We start from the raw sequence: 15,709 nt of genomic DNA, 5'->3' as shown, positions 1-15,709 counted from the left end.
TTACAACAACCATGGTTACAGACTTGTTTTGGGAACGGAAAATGACACAACAACCAGAATGTTTTACTACAGGAGTTCTGTAATGGCAAAGTATTTAAAGGCATTGGTTTGGGCTCATTGAGTTTAAATCCTAGTTTTCAGGCTGTATGACATGGCTCACATCACCAGAATATATAATTAAATAATATAATTAGTAATTAATTCATCAGTAATTAGTGAATAAATGGTAGGCAATATAATCCATGTACAACAGTCTCCACATGACTGGCACGTATCAGTTCCAAGATGTATATTTTTTGAAATTTTAGCCATCCTTGAAATCAATAGGCCTCTCATGACCAGTTTCAACAGTAGTATTTACCTTACAAATGATAGATCTTAAATTTGATGAAATAGGTATTAAGTGTACAATAAATGTTTAGCTAATATACAAGATGATCACTCATTCTTTCAGCATGTTGATTCTCTGTGTGTCATTAGCAAGGCACTGTTCTAGGGACTGGGACAGAGAAGCAACACTTCCTGCTCTCATTAAGTTTACCTTCTAGTGGGAAACATACATGAAATGCGAATTAACAAGTGAAATATATATATATATATCATGTCAGATGGTGATAAACTTGTGATACCTGCATCCCATACAAAAGTGCTAGCTCCAGTCCTAGCTACTCCACTTCTTATCCATCTCCCTGCTAATGCATCTGAGAAGCAGCAGGTACTTGAGTTCCTGTCATCCACATGTGAGACTCTGATGGAGTCCCTAGCTCCTGGCTTCAGACTGGCCCAGCCCTAGCCATTACAGCCATTTGAATAGTGAACCTGTAGAGGAAATATGGCCGCAACCAGAGACAAAGAAATAAAAGCAGACCCCTCCTCCCAACACAGACCTTGAAAAGTGGCTGCTCACATTTAACTAGTGAAGCAGCTGCCCACTGTGATCTTGTCTAGGGAGGGAAGATTTCCTAAGTTCTGCTTCTGTAAACTCCAGTCATAAATCTGTCCTAATAAATCTGCCCCTGGTATCTCTTTTACAAACCAGGCCCACCGACCACGGTACTGTCACGTAGGCTGCAATTTCAACCCACCAATGCTGTAACAGCTATGGTATGATGCTGATGAACCTGTAAATATTGTAAGAAACTTGGGATTGTTGCTCAGTTCTTGGGAAATGATTCCAGCTGAGCCCACTGGCATAATAAACTGCTTCGATCCTCCACTGTCTCTGGTGCCTGCTTGAATGGAGGAAGTTTTCCCACCTCAGGTTTTTGTAACAAACTAGCAGGTGCAAGATCTCACTCTTTCTTTCTCTCCCCCCCCCCCTTGTCACTCTGCTTTTCAGAGAAATCTTTAAAAAAAATACAGGGTGGTCAGGGAACACTTCACTGACAAGGTAACAATTAGAGACTTGATTAGGATGAGGGTGAGCCATGAAGACCAGCTAGAGAAAGAGCCTTCCAGGTAGAAGGCAGAGCAAAGTGAGCACATCATTAGGGTCTTTGAGGAGTCACAAGAAGGCCACCATGGCTGAAGTAGAATATAAGAAAGTAGTAGATGAGGTGAGGAATGGGGAATGTTGCAGAAACTTTATAGCTAGAAACTTTATGCAGATAAGAATTTCTTGAAACCCCTTCAAAAAGGCTCTAGATCTGGGAGTGTATTGAAGCTCAAAACACCTAACAATGATTGCAGGGTGTCATGGCTACACTGCATTTAAAGTTGAGGGATGACTTGGCGGGGTATGGATGACATTAATTTAAAGAAAGTGAAGGGGAAAACAGTTTCATTTAGTCTTTTAAACACACTAATGCACAGTCAAAATGATTCATGGTGCAAAAGAGTTTGAGGGCAGAATGATATTGGTATGTGATCAGAATAGCTACTGGAGGCTACCTTTAAAAAGGGGGGTTGGAAATTCAGGGCTTAACATTACTGTTGAGGCAAAGTGCAAACTGGCCCTGGTTTTGATTTTTCAAAAGGCAAGCTGCCACATCTGTCCAGCCCTCAAGTGGGCTGGACAAATCTCAAGTTACCTTAAGAACATTCATAAAGTGTCTACATAAAGGATAAAAGAGTACAGAACCAGGTTCCTGTAACAATTTAATGTAGGCCGGCGCCGTGGCTCAACAGGCTAATCCTCCGCCTTGCGGCACCGGCACACCGGGTTCTAGTCCCAGTTGGGGCACCGGATTCTGTCCCTGTTGCCCCTCTTCCAGGCCAGCTCTCTGCTATGGCCCGGGAAGGCAGTGGAGGATGGCCCAAGTCTTTGGGCCCTGCACCCGCATGGGAGACCAGGAGAAGCACCTGGCACCTGGCTCCTGGCTTCGGATCAGCGAGATGCGCCGGCCGCAGCGGCCATTGGAGGGTGAACCAACGGCAAAAAGGAAGACCTTTCTCTCTCTCTCTCACTATCCACTCTGCCTGTCAAAAAAAAAATTTAATGTGAGACACATATTTTTAAAAAATCTATGTTTTGGGTAGGCATTTAGCTTAGCCATTAAGACAATAGTTAAGATATGTCCCACATTATAATTCCTGGGTTTGATACTCAGCTCTAGCTCCTGAGTCCAGCTTCCTGCGAATGTAGGCCCTGGAGAGCAGCAGTGATGGTTCAAGTAATTAGGTTCATGCTGCTCACATGAGAAGCCTGGATTAAGTTCCCAGTTCCTCATTTCAGCCCACACCAGTCCTGGCCATTGAGAGCATTTGGGGACTGAACCAGCAGATAGGAGCTTTGTCTATCTGTCTGTCTCGCTTCCTCTACCTATCAAATAAACAATTGTGTGAGAAATCTACTGTTTCTTAGAAGGACAGGATGTGCAGTCGTTAACAGTATGGTCTTTTGGAGGGAGATCAAGCTGGATTTTGCTTCTTATTCCCATGCGACTTTGATTAGGTAACTGGCTCAGGCTTCAGTTACCTCATCTGTAAATTGGGAATAATACCACCCAACCCCAGAGGGTTGCTGTAAGTATTAAATGAAATATGTGTAAAGTACATAGCACCAGAACTGCTTAATAAAAAACTAGGGCTGCTTTTTTTTTTCTACTAAAAATTGCATTACATACCAAGATTTTTCCTGTTTACAATACATCAAAACACAAACAAACAGTAAAGCAAAGGAAATGAGAACATTACTTCAGAATAGGGGAGGGAGGAGGAAGAGGAGTGGGAATGTGGATGGGAGGGCAGGTACAGGGGGAAGAATCACTATGTTCCTAAAGTTGTACTTATGAAATGCAAGAAGCTTGTATTCCTTAAGCAAAGGGTTTCTGGGGGGAAAAAGAGTTCTAGAGGCAGTTCTAGCATTCAGAGTACATATATTGAACTTGGAATGCTTCTTTCTGCACCTATGAGATTCAGAGTTGTGAAGTGTATTCCATGAAGGTGATGCAATAACCAAAACAGGTCCTATTGATATCCTCTCTCTAGTACTGAAACTGCAAGGTAAGGATATTTTTTCACTTAATTAAAAGCTATTAAATGTCCAACAAACAGAATATGCAACCCTATTATTCAAGAACTATGAAGAAAGCCAAAAAAGCCCCTTTTGTAAAAAAGGAGCATGTCATGCATTTGCTGTCATTCATTCCAATCATATAACAACAGAAATATTTTCTTAGGTTTTAGGGAACCTAAAGCAAATTTCTAATAAAAGACTTTTATTTTCAGAACATGGATAGTGACTCTCTTGCCCCTGCCATACCTTTGAGGCATATCTTGCCCAGAGTGGCAGGAACACTGAGTATAGTTGATCAATGTGGACAGACATAAGCTGTAAGTACATTTATTAAGAGGCTCTTATATTTGAGAGCTCCATGTTTTATTTCCAATGTTGTCTTAGAACTTTTGTGACCATCCAGGTTCCCATTATTGAAGTATCTTTAGTTAAGGTTCTAATGCCTTTCTAAAGATGGGACTTGGTTGATCCCTGTTAAATTTAAGAGTGGAAAAAGAGAGGGAGGAGATGTACAATTTGGGACATGCACAATCAGACTTGCCCCAAATGATGGAGTTAGAAATGTGCCAGGGGATTACAATACAATCCCATCAAGGTGGCATGTACCAATGCCATCTCACTAGTCCAAGTGATCAATTTCAGTTCACAATTGATGGCTCTGATAGGTCAAAGAATCATAGGGATCACACAAACAAGACAAGTGTCTGCTAATACTAACTGATAGAATCAAAAAGGGAGAGAAAGATCCAACATGGGAAGTGGGATACACAGCAGACTCATAGAATGGCAGACGTCCTAAACAACACTCTGGCCTCAGAATCAGCCCTTAAGGCATTCGGATCTGGCTGAAGAGCCCATGAGAGTATTGTAAGCATGGAAAGCCAAGACACCATGGAAAAGAAAAAAAAAGAAGACCTAAATGAAAGATCTCTGTGAGTGAGATCCCAGTGGAAAGAACAGGGCCATCAAAGAAGGAGGTACCTTTCTCTGAAGGGAGGAGAGAACTTCCACTTTGACTATGACCCTATCGGAATAAGATCAAAGTCAGCGAACTCTAAAGGCTTCCATAGCCCTGGCAACTCATGACTAGAGCCTAGGGAGATTACTGACGCCATGAACAGGAGTGTCAAATTGTTAAGTCAGCAACAGGAGTCACTGTGTACTTACACCCCATGTGGGATCTGTCCTGAATGTGTTGTCCAATGTGAAGTGATGCTATCACTAGTACTGAAACAGTATCTTTACACTTTGTGTTTCTGCATGGGTACAAACTGATGAGGTCTTTACTAATTATATACTGAATCGATCTTCTGTATATAAAGATAATTGGAAATGAAAAAAAAAACCTGGTGTTAATTGGAAATGGCATAGAAAATTAATTTAAAAAAATATTTTGTAGGATCTCTGTCTTCAATGTGCTGTACACTCTTATTTAATGCTATAACTAGTACTCCAACAGTATTTTTTTTTTCACTTTGTGTTGCTATATGGGGGCAAACTGTTGAAATCATTACCTAATATATACTAAACTGATCTTCTGTATATAAAGAGAATTGAAAATGAATCATGATGTGATTGGAAGGGGAGAGGGAGCGGGAAAGGGGAGGGTTGTGGGTGGGAGGGAAGTTTTGGGAGGGGGAAGCCATTGTAACCCATAAGCTGTACTTTGGAAATTTATATTTATTAAATAAAAGTTTAATAAAAAAAAATAAAGATGGGACTTGGTAAGGTGCAAACCTACAAAATTGTATGATTCCTAATGACAATTCAGGAGATCAGAATTTAAGGAAATTAGACTATAAAATCAATCAAAGTCCTTATGGCTGAACATATGAAACAAAAATGAAGTTATACATAGTGGTATGGAATGTATGATCTTTATTATATTTTAATCCATCAATCTAAAAATCACATATATCATATCAAACAGGAGTACCACAGTATGCTTTATTTCGCAAGTATTAATTAGTTCTCTAAGTTGGTATATCCAGAACTTTAGGTAGCAGCAAGCATCAGTTCTTCCAAAGAAGCTTAGGTGAAAAATGATTCTTTCTACTCATGTGTTCAAAGTACTATTTCTGGATCCTCTGTTGTACTGACATAAAAACAAAATCAGTGAGCAACGCTAACTGAACACTCAGTTCATAGATTTCAAGTTTTGTGTATTTTTCTGGAGTTGAAGGAGCTTTTGTTTTAGCCCTCAGTTAATATTTCATATTTTAATTCTCAGTGAATTAAGCACACATTTTCTAATTATCTAAGATAAAGCCATAATACCTAATGAAAATTAGTGATAGTAGTCTCCATCCCAAAAGGTAGAAAACCTTTAAATGAAACCACAATTTTGAATGTATCTGAATCTCCAATTCATATACTTAGGAAGGTCACTAGCTCATTGAACTAGTCTGGTTTCTAGACAGTCATCTCAAAAATATGTTTTGAAATGAAGCCACTGCTCTTTGTGGTACCATTGTTTTGACCAAATACTTTTTACCAAACAACAAATAAACAGATGTTCTCAGAGAATAATATTTTAGAAGAAAACATTCTTCATGTACTTAGCAAATAGAGGAGAGCTTGAATCTACAAATCAGAGTTTCAGAGTACTAAAGGAGATGTAATTGAACAATTTGACTTTCTACTCCAGCTTGGAATATATGCTTTTAAGATAGGTATATAGATAAGATAGTACAGAAAGATATTGATGAATTTTATTTCTTTTTAACTAAATTTTGTAATTCCAGTTACTGGCAAAGAGTTCTGGCATCAGTTAATGGCAGCAACACAGTGGTGTTGAGCATCTGCATTGCACTGAGAGGTAGATTGGGACTTAATCCTTGGTTGTAATAAATAACTAAGTTTTTTAAGGTCTAGGCTTAATTTTTTAATCCAAGGAAAATTTCTGAAGTGAAGACAGATATTTGGGAACTTTAGTTTTTTGTAATGTAGAGATAAAATAGCATGTTAAAATAAGCATCTGCCTTGTACTAATGACAAGTATGTCAAAAAACCATTTGGGTGCTAGACAACCATAATACTGTATTTCCAAATAAAAGAACAATTCAAGCAGACACAGGGATGAGTGGTCTCTGGTACCTTATTCTGGAAGCCAGAACCATCAGAGGTTCCTACAAGTATATAAATGTTATATCAAGATCAACAAATTTACAGAATAATCCCAGTCTAGCTTTGGCTAGGCAGCTGACTGATGACGTATCAGGGCCTGCTAGCCTCTTAGAGTTAGCACTTGCTGCTGAGAGAAGAAATGTTTAAAAAAAATCAATTAGAACTTACTCAAATGGAGAATATGAGGGCAGGAAGAGCAAAGAACATTTTTTTTTAGTGTGGAATGAATTAACTTTCTGGACAAGTTAAGGCTCTGAGGGGAAAAAAAATTCTAAATCATAACCTTAGAAAAACCATAGTCTAATTACCTCAACACCTTATTAAGAAGCTGAAGGTGTTACTTCATCTTTCAACATAAATGTCAAGGGTGAGGAAATCAATATTCCAAACTCAAGCAGACAAAACAAACAAACAAAAAGACATCCTTGTTAAAACATAGTAGCCATTAACAATAATGGAGAAAACATTCAGACTTTTATATTCAGTACAATATCGTGAAACCCCTTTCTTTTTAACTAACAGAAAAATAAATATTTAAATCATCCTGATTAGGAGATGGGGAAAGGAAATCTCATTACGAACCAAATTTTATATTTACCACCAATGAAAATGAATTCCTAATGTTCTTGAGTTTATTTCCTAAAGCAAGTTAACAGCTTTGATACTGCAAATAACATCAAAGTAGCAAAATACAAGTAACTGCAACATATAAAATTATACCTCAATAAAAAGTCTTTTATAATTGGATCCAGAGGCTTAAAATCATTATTTTTTAAAAAAGCATATTCTAGACCATAATTTTTCTTTAAATTACATTTTAACAAAGGAAGAAAAAAAATAGAAAAAAAATGGTCCTAATACATTTTTTTCTTAAATAGGTGCCACTCATGCCCAAGTTAGCTAGCAACTCACTGAGTGAGGTTAGTCTGCATATCTTAAAAAATCTATTGCACAGTATTTCCTGGCTTTCAGCCAATGAAAACATAACTTCTAATTGCAAAAACAAAACAAAAAACAAAAAGCACTAGATTTAATTGATTACACAGACTGATAACCAGTACGACTTTTCCTTCTTCCAATCATATAAGAGATAAAGACAACAATTATAAGGAAGCCCAAGGCAACACCCACTGCAACAGGGATAAGAAAGTTGAGGTCAGAGTCAGCAGAACATTCTTCAGCTGTTAGAAAAGAACAGACAGAGAGCAAGGAAAGGAAATTAGTAAAGACAATGAAGCAGAAATAAATAAGAAACTAGCATTTTGAAAGTATACTTAGGTGAGTCTTTTATAGCATTATCTTCATCCATGCATATGAAGGGGCTTCAAAAAGTTCATGAAAATGCCTATTATGAAAAAACTATGCACGGTTTCAAAATTTTTTGCACCAAACTGAACTTATCTTTTAATTCCATTTCCCTGGACTTTCTGAAGTACCCTCATATTATTATCCTCTCAATATCCACTCCAGTATTTCCAAACAATTGATCATTCCATACATTCCACTACCACTTCATTTCAAATCACATCAAATTCTTCAATACAGAAAGCAGAAGAAAGGGTTCAAAATCCAAAATTACATTTCACTAACATGGGGATATTTTAGGTTTAATTGTCTGATGGCACTGGAGAAAAGAGCTATCATGTAGTGTTTTTTTTGTTTGTTTGTTTGTTTTTTTTTGTTTGTTTGTTTTTTTGACAGGCAGAGTGGATAGTGAGAGAGAGAGAGAGACAGAGAAAGGTCTTCCTTTTTGCCGTTGCTTCACCCTCCAATGGCCGCTGCAGACGGCGCATCTCACTTATCCGAAGCCAGGAGCCAGGTGCTTCTCCTGGTCTCCCTTGTGGGTGCAGGGCCCAAGGACTTGGGCCATCCTCCACTGCCTTCCTGGGCCATAGCAGAGAGCTGGCCTGGAAGAGGGGCAACAGGGATAGAGTCCGGCGCCCCAACCGGGACTAGAACCCGGTGTGCCGGCGCCGCAAGGCAGAGGATTAGCCTGTTGAGCCACGGCGCCGGCCAATCATGTAGTCTTAAAACCAGTGTCTGGCTGGCGCCATGGCTCAACAGGCTAATCCTCCGCCTTGCGGCACCGGCACACCGGGTTCTAGTCCCGGTCGGGGCACCGGATTCTGTCCCGGTTACCCCTGTTCCAGGCCAGCTCTCTGCTGTGGCCCGGAAGTGCAAAGGAGGATGGCCCAAGTACTCGGGCCCTGCACCCTATGGGAGACCAGGAGAAGCACCTGGCTCCTCCTGCCTTCGTGGCGGCCATTGGAGGGTAAACCAACGACAAAGGAAGACCTCTCTCTCACTGTCCACTCTGCCTGTCAAAAAACAACAAAAAAAAAACAGTGTCTACATTTCTCCACTCCTTTTCTCCCTTTCAATATCTATCATTAAAGCATAAGCAAGAATTCTATAAAAGTAGTAAAATGTAAGTTCAAAAAATATTTAGGATCCAGAAAATGCAGCATAATCTTTTTTGTTTTTTGCATGGCTTAGAAGAACAATGGTGAAATCTAATATACTGCAGCCCTTTCCATTGGCCCACCAAGAAGGCAATGTAGATTTTAAGCTTTGTAGTCAGACAGAACTGGGTTTGAATTTTGACTCCAACAACTAGCTAAACACCCCAGGCAAATTATTTAAACTGAGCATCACTTTTTTCATCTGTAAAAGGAGGATAATAATAAATTATAAAATATTTGAAGATTAATCAAATCGTATTTGTAAAACATATTATTATACATCAGCTGGTCAACAAATGTTCATTCCCTTCTCTTTTCCTCCCATGTTTATAATCCCATCTGAAAAGGTATAGGTTTCCAAGTACCAAAGATCAAAGTAGGACTGTTTTACTACATTGTTACTGAAAAAAAGCCAACATTTAGAACTTCATAAGCTCCACTCTCATTATCAATGTGTTACATTTCTGTGCTGCACTTATACCACGGAATATGCTTCAGTAAAGCCTGATTACCGAGCTCATTTTAATGAACATTTATATTCATTTAATGAAACTCAACAAACAGCTTCTCTGTACACCCCCATCTATGCTATGTCCCACACGAGCAGTCTTAAAGAAGTAAGAGCCTAGTTGTGATGCTTTACTGCTTCCCTTTTGAGATTGCTGTTAGCTTACATTTCTTAAGTACCAGTCTGATAACAACACTAAATAGATTTTAATGATCCAGAGATCAACAAGATGAGGTATTGAAACACAACACAATCTGTCCTAATTTGTTCATAGAATATTTCTCTTTCAATGCTAATAAGGCATCCAAAGAAGACAAAAACACAAGAAAAAGAAGGCAAGTGGTTAAATATGCTTGAATCTTCCTAGTCTGTATTGTCAAAACTAAAAAATTCTTAAAAAAAAAAAACAACCTCTAATTCTGAAGCCAGTTTAGGTTCTATGTTGTCTTCTTGTATCAGTTTATTACCTAGGGAAAAATCACAGGCCTACGATTTTTATTTCATTCTTATCTTAAACTCAAAGAAATCAGTAAAAGTCATATAACCTTAAAAATGCTGATGGCCCTGAGGACATTCTCTATCTCAGCAACTGACAACCAAATGTGAGCATATGTGAGGGACATTTATGCCACACCAATATTTATTTAATGAACTATAGGCAAAGGCACAGTAATGATCTTAAATCAAAACAGTTATATACTGAAACAGAACACGGGTAGTGAAACAATATTTATTAATTTCATTAAGACACAACTACATATTTTATTCTTATAGTGGCCACGTTAATAGGTTTAAGGAATCTTAAGTTAGGATCAAAATTTGTCCAGGCCTCTTTAGACCTTAAAAAACTGCACACTGATGTTCTTCTTAACAAGTCTGTCTCTACGACTAGCAAATATAATACTTTTGATTTTCAGCTGATCAAAGACAGCAGGTTTTATTAATTAATAATGACCAATGCTGGGACTTATTCAAGAATTAAATTTTTAACCTATCAATTTTAAGCAAAGTGTTTCAAATATTGAGAGGCAAGAAAACTTTGTAATTTGTACATATTTGTATATAATTAATCAGATTACAGATTCTAAAATTGCTCATATCCAGCACGATGGCGCTTGAGACCAATAAAATAAGCCAGCAACACTAGAATAAGTACTCCTGCCAAGGCTGCTCCCACCGCTATGGGCACAAGGAAGTTGTCGTCATCTGCACTGCAGTCTTGAGCTAGATGTGGAGAAAGGACAATTGAGAACAAACAGTGACAAAATTTCAAATTGGTCAAAGTTACAATGATAGCATTTTTCAATATGCATATTTTGTTGTTTATATCAAGGTAACAAGTCATTCATTATCAGCAAATGAGATGTTCCACAAAAATTATTTTCAAAATAATCATACTATATGCTTTTCCACAGTAAAAAAAAAATGCAGTCTTTTTTATGTATAAAATAATCACATACTTTCCAGATTTCTTAATCAGAAGATAATTAATTAATAGAATTAGCCCCCCTCCTTGATGATCAGGCTATGAGTTTTCAGAGGCAAAATATTATAATGTTGAAGAAGCATAATGCCTAGAATACTGCAGACCCTGAACTATTAACTCACCAAATGAGTGACTATACAAGGCAAGAATGAGAAATCAATGCATAGCAGTGTGGGGTCATTCAGTAGTGGGAAAAGAGATATAAACTGGCCTTGATGGCATAACTGTTTGGCTCAAGATGCTCAGTTTAATGTGAGAGTTAGACAAGAAAATCAGTGGCTATAATTCTAAAATGCAATGCAGTAGGGGGCAGGCACCACACAACATATCATGGAAAGGTTTCAGAGGCACACTTAAAATCAATTTTGTTACACAAGACACATTTGGAAAAGGTGATACTGGATTTGTGTTTTAAAGGATGAGTGAAAATTAAGCATGTAGGTAATGGTGAAAAGGCATTTCAGATATAAGAAACAGCACAGACGAAAATGTAGCAGGCAACAGGATATAGTATTTCACGGGAATTGCAAGCAGATTGGAATAGCTAGAGTAATAGATCACAAGGTATTCTTGGAGGGCCGGCACTGTGGTTAAGCCTCCGCCTGCAGTGCTGGCTGCTCCACTTCTGATCCAGCTCCCTGCTAAATGCACCTGGGAAAGCAGTGGAAGAAAGCCCAAGTCCTTGGGCTTCTACACCCACGTGGGAGACCCAGATGTGGCCGTCTGCTGAATGAACCCACAGATGGAAGACCTCACTCTCTGTATCTTCCTCTCTCTGTCTATAACACTGCCTCTCAAATAAATCTTTTTTATTTTTAAGAGGTATTCTTAGCTGACAGGAATCAGAAAAAGTGTTTTAGAACAAGCTCACCAAAGGTCTTGTATCCTCTTATGCAGTTTGGTCTTATCCTGATGGAAAAATAAAAATCAGCAGCAGAGTTTTAAGCAGGATGTTTGTTTTAGATGTGACAGCAGACAAGACTGGAGGCAGCAAATTATGAGGCACCTCTCTATTGCTAGAGTTTCAGTGACCAATAATATGGTACTGAATTGGGTTAGTGAAGTGCAGATGCAGAAGAGGCAGACAAGAGATCCAATTAAAAGGCAGAATTGATCAAATGGATGGATGCAGGAGCTATAATAAATGAGATCATAGAATGGTTTCCAGTTCCACCCTTGATTATGTAGATGCTGGTGCCATTCACCATGATAGAGAATACAAGAAGAAAAACACATGCCTTTCAATTTTGTTTTGTTTGTAGTTGTGTGTTAGGAGGGCAGGGCTTGAGGGAGTCAAAAAAGGTGTGTAGAAGAGGGATATGCTGAATTTGAAGGTGCTTGTGTCTCAACCAAGTGGTTATATGAACCCAAGTGGTAGCTTCATGGACAAAGATATTTCTCAGTGAGGGTAAATAGAATAAAAAGAGGTCCAGAAACAAATCTTTTGGGAACATCCAAATTTAAGGGACAGGCAAAAGAAGTAAGAAAGAGGTAGAAAAGGCAAGTAGAAGGCCGGCGCCGCGGCTCAATGGGCTAATCCTCCGCCTTGCGGTGCCAGCACACCAGGTTCTAGTCCCGGTCGGGGCACCAGATTCTGTCCCGGTTGCCCCTCTTCCAGGTCAGCTCTCTGCTATGGCCCGGGAAGGCAGTGGAGGATGGCCCAAGTCCTTGGGCCCTGCACCCGCATGAGAAACCAGGAGAAGCACCTGGCTCCTGGCTTCGGATCAGCACGATGCGCCGGCCGCAGCGTGCTGGCCGCGGCGGCCATTGGGGGAGAAAACCAACGGAAAAGGAAGGCCTTTCTCTCTGCCTCTCTCTCTCACTGTCCACTCTGCCTATCAAAAAAAAAAAAAAAGGCAAGTAGAAAATGGTGCCACAGAAGACAAGGAAGGAAAGCATTTCATTTGGGTAGGGTGGAAAAATTGCATAAAGTATTAGAGAAGTCTGCAAAGTGTCCACTGGATCTGGCAATATGTTGGGAGAAGGGTATGAGTCAAATTTCAGAAAGTTTATGAGTGAATGGGAAGTGACTGGTTAGGATATCAAGAATCTGGGATGGGAAACATACAATACTTATTTTGAAAAATTTAAAATTAAGACAGGAAAGGACAATAGGGATGTAGATAAAGGGTGACATAGGAACAAAAAAGGATAGCATCAGGGTGGAAGAGACTTCAATATAAACTGGGAGCAAGATGCAACTCTGGAGTTTATGGACATTTTGACATTGACTTTGGCTGCCACTTCAATGATCATTTATACTTCATTCTTAGTTAAGAATCCAGGTAGCCAAGGTTGCTAGATATGACTTGTGAGTACACAGTGTTGAGTCTTCAATTCCTCTCCTCTCCTTCAATTTCCCAAATTACCATCCAGCCCATAAACTATTAGGTGACATGTACCATAAAGTATTATGCCTTGGATTTAATATAACTTGGTCTTTAAAAAATTCATTAGATTAATTTCTTCTTCTGGCAATGGAATCACAGTCTGCTGTTCCTAAATTGGGTATCTGACCTAGTGCTGAAATGAATTTCAGAAATACTGCCAATAAGGCTTTCATATAAGACAAATATTCCCAGAGTAGATCAAAAAGGCAGTTCTTGATGCTGCCACTTACTTAAAATGTTCTCAATTAGTATGTGAAGTACTAATTTATAATAGCTATTGATTTCGTGAATTCAATTTTAAAAAATTCTTTAGATAATGGAAAGAGATTTTGGTAAAAAGTGTAATTTCAACTGGATCATATCCTGAAGAAAATAAAAATTTCATTCATTCTGTAAGTCATTTTGATCTGATCTATTTACCTAATGTACTCTCGACAGTTATTGAACATAGTTCTGGGAAAAAGAAAACTATATTTGTGGAGGAGTTTAACAGCCACAGAAACAATACAAATTTTTAAATATTAAAAAGTTTCATTGCCAACAAAATTTTACGTAAAAGTTTCATATTCCTTAAAAATACTGCTAATCTTCAATTTTCTGTTACTTTAGAAACTTTTCAAATATAAATTTCAGCATAGAATTGAAAGGCTGAGATACACATTTACAACAAAAGACTCTCTTTAAAATCCAATTGAGTTAAGATTTTTCTTTGGAAGAATGAATGTTTCAGAATCATATTCTTATGTGACATCCTACTGATTATAATATACGTTTTAGACCTATAGTCAAACTGAAATATATCACATAAATCTGGGAAGATAACAGCTACTCAGTGTCACTCAGGCATATCTCAGTTTCAAAGACAAGATATGATCATTACTGATACAGAAAGTTAGCTAGCAGAGTAAGAGAGAGGAGAGATAACCCCAAGACAATTTAACATTATCTGTCTAAATAAATAAACAAAATGCCATACTCTTAAAAATATCTGTCTCAAAAGAATTCCTCCAGGAGAAATGCAGGAAACTCAAGATGGTGCATTTTACACTGAAAGTAAGCCATGTTTTTGATATATAACAAGTAACTTCTTAACAGATTCCCTTTAAAAACACTCAGATAAATGTATTGATTCTTTTTAGAAAGGAAAATTATCATTCAAAAAATGAATAGCAGGATTTTAAAGCCTCAACCACTAGTGAAGAAACTGAGACTTCAGAAGTTAAGCAACTTAATCAATGTCACATAGCAGCTAATAGTGGAGTTGGGAGTCATGATGACTGACATTCACATGGCTTAAACTAGGTAATCCAGAGGAAAGTCACCAACTGGGTTACTAAGTTTCCTTATGTGATATACTAAGGTGGCTTGGAAACTGTCTACAAATTGAAAGGTTCAGGTATTTCCAGATGATCTAACAGACATATTGCATACAATCCTACTTTGCTTCAGATCACCAGCTCAATTTATATGGTTGCAATATAAAGCTGTTATGTATAGATATTAAACATCAGTTTCAACTTACGAGTTGAGAAAAATCTATGAAGAGATACTCTGAAACTTTTACTATAAAATAAACATTCTAGATCAGTGGTTCCCTAACAGGCTAAGCATCAGATTCAGCAGGATTCTCTACAGATACATACACACACACACACACACTCACACATGCATCATCCTAGACCTACTGAAATAAATCCTTTAGGGATGAGGCCTGGAATGCGTATTTTTATAACACACTTCCCAGGTAATTCTTGGTCTGTAGCCAGCCTAGCATTAGTCAGAGTCCCCATATAGGACTGTTCTTCCAAAGAGAGAACTACAGAGAGAACATTTTAGAAATAATTTGGTTCTACTTTTAAATATTTTTGAAGTTTTTCCTTTTGAAAGAAACTACCATCATGCAGTATACAAAATTTTTAATCAATGGGAAAAAATGTGAGGAGATTTTGTTAAGAAATAAAAGAATCTTTATTGTTTTAGATGCAATGTTGAGCAAACAGGCAAATATCTAAAGAGAGATACCATACATAAACTGGTGGTTTAACATTTGAGGAAAAAACATGGAAAGTATTTACATGGACCAGTTTCTTCATACAAATGCTACAACATGAAAAACATTCAACCAAATTGAGCATTACTACGAAGATGGAAACCCAATAAAACAAAAACTACAAAAGGTGCAAAGAACATGTAGCTATGGGAAATAACAGTAATGTAAATGTAAATAGCTATATATAAACTGGCCCATGTAAAATACAAAAATGTTCACTGAAGTCAGAT

The 15,709-nt window shown here is 38.0% G+C and overlaps 1 protein-coding gene across 2 annotated transcripts in view; it reads right to left on the bottom strand.

Moving 5' to 3' along the window:
- Positions 1-5,318: 5,318 nt before the first annotated feature.
- Positions 5,319-15,709, bottom strand: part of LAMP2 (lysosomal associated membrane protein 2) — a 49,117-nt gene continuing 38,726 nt past the window's right edge. Inside the window, exon 9 of one of the 2 annotated variants that reach the window (XM_062184534.1) lies at positions 5,319-7,764. In XM_062184534.1, coding sequence (XP_062040518.1) covers positions 7,622-7,764 — 143 coding nt within the window. In that variant the 3' untranslated portion in view covers positions 5,319-7,621. Of the gene's footprint in view, positions 7,765-8,873; positions 10,778-15,709 lie in introns of those variants that run through there. The other variant, XM_062184532.1, reaches the window with a different exon arrangement.

The sequence above is a fragment of the Lepus europaeus genome, chromosome X (assembly GCF_033115175.1).
Source record: "Lepus europaeus isolate LE1 chromosome X, mLepTim1.pri, whole genome shotgun sequence".
In the NCBI taxonomy this organism is placed as follows: domain Eukaryota; kingdom Metazoa; phylum Chordata; class Mammalia; order Lagomorpha; family Leporidae; genus Lepus; species Lepus europaeus.
Note: the sequence above shows the minus strand (reverse complement) of the source record. Positions and strands in the feature narration are given on the sequence as shown.